At 45.2% G+C, this 7940-nt stretch overlaps 1 protein-coding gene across 1 annotated transcript in view; it reads left to right on the top strand.

The window, feature by feature from the left end:
• Positions 1 to 1265: 1265 nt before the first annotated feature.
• cdh23 (cadherin-related 23) overlaps positions 1266 to 7940 on the top strand; it is a gene marked incomplete at its 5' end in the record, with an annotated part of 133062 nt that continues 126387 nt past the window's right edge. The window contains 2 exons of the mRNA XM_079168933.1: positions 1266 to 1353; positions 4088 to 4162. Coding sequence (XP_079025059.1) covers positions 1266 to 1353; positions 4088 to 4162 — 163 coding nt within the window. The remainder of the gene's footprint in view (positions 1354 to 4087; positions 4163 to 7940) is intronic.

Genomic DNA, 7940 nt, shown 5'->3' with positions numbered 1-7940 from the left:
TCAACGTGAGTTGAAACACAGTGGGCTTTTTTGGGGAGACCGACAATTTCGAAAGATAACCCTTCAAAATTAAATTGACACTGAATGAGTTGGCCGACCAGCGGTGCCTGGTCGGGACAAGTGATGACGGCGTAAAGAGAGGGAACAAATGAGAGGGAGGGCAGAGAGGACCAACACACGATTCTGTTTGCCTTTCCTCAGAATATAAGTTAAAGATGCGGCCACCGATAAAGCTGTGCAGCAATTTACATTTAAGAGGCATGTCTTTGCTGTCCTCCTTCCAGCTACATCGACAGTAAACGCCTCTAAACACACACCTGAAGGATCCGAGTCTGCTCTGTCCTCATGTAGTGGGTCCAGTTCTTTACTGATCTGGCCCTCAAGGTACTTGTATGAGCTTTTGCCTCAAGGTATAGTTGCGACGGGGCCCCCGTTACTGTCTGCCTCTTACAGATGGGTTCAGCTTGCAGTCTTTTGCGCCTGAACTACCCCACCGCTTATAACATCTTTTTTCCTGAGGTAGCAATCTGAATTTTCCAAGTTTCTCCACCCGACACACTGTTGGAGCGCCCTTGCACAAACCACACTGCCTGCGCTTTCTAAAATGTACGGCCCCGTGTACGAGTACACCCTCTTCTCTTCCTCTCCCTGGGTGGTAACCAGGTGATAACATCCTGTTTAACACCACAAGCTCATTGGTTTTGCTGATATTGAGCTTCTCTGTAGGAATAGTCTCGAGGTGAAGATGGCATGTTGCTCACTGGATATTATTCACTGGAATCAGACATGTCAATAATATGATATTTTAAAAAAAAACTGAATTTTGGATAGACGTGGATGTAAACTACAGCTGTACTGGTTTGCGGAGGCATACAATCACAAGGTGGTAATTCAATTATTTAATTTGTGCAACATCTTGATGGCTATTAAACAGTGAGCACTCTACTGTAAATGAGCTGTTGCTGTGTGTGTGTGTGTTTGTGTGTGTGTGTGTGAAATTTTCCCTCATTAACACCCCAAACCCTCAGGCAGACGCTCAGCACCTGCTTGAAGCATGCTGTGCGGCGCATCCTTTTTTCCGTCCCCTAATTACGCCGATCGCGTCTCCTACTCACTTACACAGTAATCAGTGAACATAAAGCAGCCGAAATGCCTTTTGGACATTATGTGGCTAGAATCAAACTGCAGTGTGGTGACAAGCGGCTGACAGAAATGATTGTGTGACTGTGCAGTGTTGTGTGTTTTTGCTTCATCAGGTGCAGGCGATGTCGTGGAGCAGCGTGGGTTTAGGCGGCAGGATGACCATTGCCAAGCTCCTCCTTCCCTTTCTCATCCTCCGCTCTGTCTGTGAAGGTGAGTCCTCCCGACTTGTATTTCAATCCACAATGACGCTGCATCATTTTCGACAATGACTAAGGTATTCCTGGCTCAGTCAGTATACCTTTCAGTTGAATGTACACCGGTGAAGCTTCTCAGTGGCAAGAAGCAGAGGACGGTGGTTCTACTCACCAGCTGTTTCTGTGAATATGAGCAACAATGGGAATTGGAAGCTGAATAATTGAGGGAGTATGTTCCGTCAGCTAAGAGGAATAAAAGTTTAAAAATATCACTGTGGCATCAACATGTATATAAAACTACTTTATGTTCGTCAGTCAATACGGTCTTATGAATACTTTTCATATACTTTACATAATACCGTCTGTCTTTTATCAGTGACTTGGTAAAATATGAATTCTGCCAGTCCACAGTAAGCGAAGCAAAGATTGGAGAGCGGAAATCTAAAGCGTTTAACAGTACAGCACCTCTCCCACGTCTCTCTCAGTTCTTCATTATTAACTGCCTGAAAGGATTTTCTGTCACTTCCGTTCTACACTTGATGTATTCCCTTTCCCTTTTCTTGACTTGTACACCTGTTCCTTTCAGTCCTGTATATGGTCTATGTATTTTGACACATTTTTATCACTGTCATTACTTCACTCTTCAAACACTGTCTTTGCATAATGTCCCACATTATTGTCCCCCCCCAAGAACTATACTATGAATTATTTGAGAGTGTGTCTCTGTGAGGGCACGAGAGAGAGAGAGGGACGGCGATCTAGAGAGCGAGCGTCTACGTTGCGGAAAGTCCCGGTAACTGTCTCACCGTGACAGACAGGAGACACGTCCAGTCGCACACACAGCTCTGAAGCAGCGGGGAAAGTTATTAAGCGAATGCCACAACCTCTTTCCATCAAGCACAACGAGTTTATCAAGGCTTTTTTTTTTATTTATCTCTGGAGTCCTCCAGCCTCTCACTCTCACCTCTCACCTTGTGTTTGTTTTCAATATACTGGCTTTCTTCCTCCCTCCCTCCCTCCCTGTTTCAACCCCATTAGCACACTGACCCTGCGCTCCTCCTTGAGCATCTCTTCCCTGATCCGTCAAATTGGATTGATGATCATTGCTGTGATTATTTTGTGGCAGTAATCTATCTGCATCGGACTATCCGAGCCTGACTCGGTGCCCCGCAGTAATTACACCACAGGTATGGACAGGAGCTTGTTAACCGTCCTCCTCCTCACCCCCCCCCCCCCCCTGATCCAGTGAAGCACGCGCCATGTTCTTGGCACCCACCAAAAGCCACGCTGGCAAGCCAGAGATACAGATCTCCTTCCGCACAGGCGGGCACATGACTGAAACGAGAAGCTCCCACTTTCAAAGCGGCGATTCCCTCCGTCGAGTGCTCCCCACTTCAAACGGACCGGCCTCGCCTTCTCTCGCTGCCTGTGTCTCTGTGGTCTGCCGCACAGCTCAGCTGATCAAAGACCGTCGGCTTTGTTCCCTGATCTTCCCGACAAAAGCGCTCGTGTCCCGCTGCCTTCTGACACCACAGAACTAAACCCACGACTATAACAGCAGACTATTAACCCCCTTAAACAGGCCCTCTGAAGTGTGGTGTTGTAATCGAAGGGTATTCACTGTTACAGAGGAAACGCTACAGGGTCAATGTCATTTTGGCCTGATTTTATTATTATGTACAAATATTGTTTTGATCACATCATTTGTGAAGAGCTCACTTTTTTGACCATGTTGAATTGTTTTCATGGACACTGGAGATACGAATGACTCCTACCTACAGACGGAGCACGTGAACACGCTATTTATGTTCAAGCATGAAACTAATGTTTAGAACGGACGTCAGCATAATGCACTGTGTGTACTTGATGTTCGCTGCCTACAATGTTTTATATTAGCTGCTAAAATGAGATGCACTCTGTGTGAGATGTTTGGTGTTGCGTATAGCTGGATCTGACCAGAATAGAAGTGCATGTTATTCAAGGTCAGATAGCTGTCCCTCTGCTGAGTGATTGATGTGCTGCAGAGGTATGTCTAACAAGGACTCTGTCTTCTTCCCATTTTAGATTTTTTGGCGGTTTTCGTCTGCTCACTGCTGTGTGTGTGTGTGTGTGTGTGTGTGTGTGTTTGTATTGACGAAGCCATCGACCAATTGTTTTACATTACAATACCTGTATTTCATTCAGAGGTACACAGGCTGTAATAGGAACAGCTGACTGTCATTACTTTGCTGTTGACATTTTCACCTTTTGAAAACTTCAAAAACATTTTATGTTACTTTATTTTTCCTCAAAAATGTCAGCCCCCAGATGTAGCACACTGTCTTACGCTGAATACATTTGCTCCAGGCACTCATTCAGTGTCATGCACTGAATATATTTGCTTCTTTCTTTGGAAAGCAGTGTGAACACAGTCTATGAAATAAACAAGAGAACAAGGGTGCGTGCACTGGCACCAGCATTAAGGCATGTTTCTGTTTTAGTGCTCATTGCAGTAATGTTTTTGCAACTATATTTCTCATTGATCACGTGACAGAACGTCTGCTTCTGCTGCTGAGTGTAAAAAACCAAGTAGTAGTAGTAGAGTAGTAAATAAGCGAGTACGCTATTAGGGTATACACATGATTGTCATAATGGAGATCATTTATAAGAAAATCTAACCGTTTATCCCTTTCACAATGTAATCAAAACAGTAATCCAAATCAATAGTTTCATTGACATCAACTGAGTTTTTCCTTCTGTCTTCATCACAGGCTCCAACCAGCCGCCACGCTTCCTGAACTACTTCTTCTCGACCTACCTCCTCATCTATGAAGATATGCCAGTCGGTGAGTCTCTGTGGAGTGCCAGCGCGGTTGTGTTTGATGTATCCACGTTGTCTAAAAGAAAGTACAGTAAAGCCGTCTTTGCGGATTGCTTTTGTCATCTTGTTTGCTGCACACAAACGGTCTGTCCTCGTGTCACTTGAATATAAACCGAGAAAGTGAAAACAGAAAGTAAAGAGAGATGTCAAAAAACGGCACTGACAGTGATGGCAGTGGATGTCTCTACCAGGATGCTGGTATGCGTTTGTGTGTGTGTGTGTGTGTGTGTGTGTATGTGGTGAGAAGGAAGCTCCAGAGCCTGAGAGATTTTCTATAATATACTATAGCTGACACACAAAGAGACACCTGGGATGCTTTGGATGTTCCTCGTCCTGGTGTTGATGTCTGGATGAAAGACTTCATCCAGATGTGATATCCTCCATGTTACTATACGCTTGCTTACATGTTGTGTCCCACTGCTGTTGGCGGTTTGCACATGAACACCAGACACGGTTGGTCCCCCCCCCCCCCCCTCTTATTTATTTTTTTGTCATTTTATTTGTCGGTTGCAGTGATTGACAGGGCAATTTGAGGATGTCTAGCTTTTCATCATGTCTGAGGGTGTCAGTGGCTCGGAATTAAAATCCTTTATATGGGATTGATTTTCTCAAAGTTTGTTTTTTTATCACATGACCTTTACACTCCGCCAGTCTGTCAGTACTAGACTGAGTCATCCAGTGTTGGCTTATCCGTGTCTACGCTCTCTCAGGCACAGACGACCTATAGTGTCTTCCCTTTTTCACACTATTTCTCGGGGTCATTAAAGTTCAAATACACCACTAAGCCTCCGCCATCGACGCTATCCCAGTCACCATCGCCTTCAGCGTCAACTCCATCACCATCATCGTAGCTGCGTACTGCAGCCAGGAAGAGGTAAGGTATCCCACTGAGCCTACCCGTGAATCATCATCATCATCATCATCATCATCATCATCATCATCATCATGACCCCAGCAGTTTGTGGCAGAAAGCTTAATTCTTCATTCCGCTTGTGTTCTAACCAGTGAAGGGCACGCATGTGCTGGTGGGTGGCGTTGCTAATTTCCCTAACCACTCTGTCCAGGTTGCCCTCTGGCCATGAATCACCGTGTCCTCTCCTCGGAGGCAGCTGGGCTTCGTTCCAGCAACGCCTTCCACCGGTCCAGAGAGCTGTCAGTCATGTCCCTGGCTCGGCCTTTGATGACTTCTTCAGTGGTGTGATTATGAGGGCGGGCTGAGTGATCGGACAGTGACAATTTGTCAAGATTATTGTTTATTAGCTCAGCAGATGTCCTCGTCTGGGAGGCCCTCCAATTCATGAACACACACACACACACACTCGGGCCAGTGTGTGTGTGTGTTTTGGGAGTGGAGGATGTGACATGGTTGAGAATATTGAGATGTTCCGTTTCACCACAAACACCCTCGCACACAAACTCCAGATTACTTATCATCCGGCACACTGGCTTAATAGAGTAGCCCGGCAGCAATTTCAATGCTGACATTGCTCTTACTCTTGATTTGAATAAAGGGTAGATTGAAAATACATATTTTCTCATCTCAAGGTTCAGTGCCAAGACTGTGCAAAGAATAAAGGATTGTTAAACTGTGCTTTCAGGGCACAATGACGGTGGTTTAATCGTATTGAGAAATTCTCACTTTCCTCTCTGTTCTTCATTATAGGCTGTTATTTTACCGCACATTTGATGAACATAAACGAGCACCTGCCAAACTGCAGGACTTGAGCCCAGCGATCGGGTTTCCACAGCCATTTAGCTACCGTGGTGGTTGTCGGGCTCAGTCTTGGCGGTGATGTAACGGCGTGAGGGTTCACGTGAGCAAGGTTGTGTGAGGTCATGCCAAGAACCAGTCTGTGCAACAAGCAATGGACTGACACATGCCCAGAAAGGACCATGATACCATATTATGGAGATGAGCGATGCAGACTGCCTTCAGTTAAAACTGGCGTGCGCATGCATGTGTTCGCAGCACTATCTGGCCTCGGTCAGGCAGCAGATCAGTGACTTAAGCTCATGGCCTCCGAGCCAGAAGCCTCCGCTCCGTAAGGCAAGGCAGGAGCGCATGATTATTTATCAGAGAGATGAGAGAACGCATCCAAACAGCATGTATATTTGATCTAAGGCTACAGCCGTTCCTCTCGCCAGCAAGGGGTTTGTTTCAGGAACCGGCACATGGTGTTTTTACAGCTGTGTGCTGTCGAAGTACGTGTAGCGCAATGGGAGAAGGCCCCTCACTCTGTGTGAAGTCACTCCTCTGACATATACATATACATATGCATACTGTCCTTTACCACCGAGTACAGTACAGTCTTCATCGTCTCTCATGCAGGAACACAACACCCTCAGTTTGATGCACGCGTGTGACTGAACCAAAGAGGAGTCTGTAGTCCCCTCTGGTATAAATGATGTGTGATTAGGCTGCAATGGAGGGCTGCTGTACGCTGCAGCGATACGATGCCTCTTATGATTTATTTCAATATTTGCAAGAGGAATATTTCATGGTGTTAGGAGCAAAATTCTCATTCATGTTTATTCTCTTCATAACTGTGTGTGTGTGTGTGTGTGTGTGTGTGTGTGTGTGTGTGTGTGTGTGTGTGTGTGTGTGTGTGTGTGTATGTCCATTTAGTGTGAGTATGTATGCATGTGATTATGTTTCATGCATTTTGGTCACATCCAGGCGGTGGGATCGCTCACTCTTAGGGGGGGCAGCTAAACAGAGGAGCTGATGTTTAACTGCAGTGGCAGATAACGGTGCGTGTTGTGTCAGGAAATGGGACGTGTAATTAGACCGAGAGAACACTTTGATTAAACGCTCTCATCTCCTAATCCACTTTGCCCTGATTCGGCAGATTAAGCTCTCTACTGAGTAATTAACTTGTGGGAAGAACACAACATTTGTTCAAAATAAGAAACTTCCACACTCCGCTGGGACGGTCTGTGTACGTCTTTTTTTAGTTTGTGCCAATCCAGCATACGGCCTCGCTGTCTGATTACATTTCAAAGTTTGGGCTTAAGCTAACGTTATTAAGATAAGTGTTTTCATTTACACGCGATAAGTTATTGTATATGTTCACATTTAGGAGAGAAGCTTCTGTTTGTTACATGACTCACTAATTCTAAACACAGATTTCAGTCATTGGGAATCATTCATATCTCTCAACACACTTGTTCTTTAGTTAAATAACAAAATATACAAATCATTTCCAATAGAAAAGGACTGTCCGCTACATCACACAGATGGACAATTTGGACATTCAAAGCAGCACACCTGCCAGTTTCAGCATTAGTAGGTGATATAGCTGCTCTAATTTAAGCCCAAATCGGCCCCTTTTTATAGTATATTTATATATAATACCAGCAGGGAACATGACTTCAGAGGCTGGGCCAATGTTTTCAAGCCATTTTTTAATCCTGTGCATTAAAATATGTAGAATCTCAGCTTTATGTGCCAGTACTATGGCACCGTTAAAACAGTTCAAATGTCTACCTTCTGTCTCAACTCCTTTGCTCTCCTTTTTCCCTTTTCACTCGCTCTCCGCTGCTCCCTCACGTTCTACTGCCACAGTAAATACCTTGCACTTTTAATTAGCTCCGTGGCGTTCCTAATTCAATAATAATTAAGGAGCAGGAAGTAGCCCCAAGGAACAACTTATTAGAGCCTTCCCCTAAACGTGTTGATAATGTCTGTGTACTCTCTCTCTCCCCAGCCGATTCCCCGCTGTCGGCTGCCTGGCGCACTTTAC

This window comes from Pholis gunnellus (assembly GCF_910591455.1).
Source record: "Pholis gunnellus genome assembly, chromosome: 11".
Classification (NCBI taxonomy): Eukaryota; Metazoa; Chordata; class Actinopteri; order Perciformes; family Pholidae; genus Pholis; species Pholis gunnellus.
Note: the sequence above shows the minus strand (reverse complement) of the source record. Positions and strands in the feature narration are given on the sequence as shown.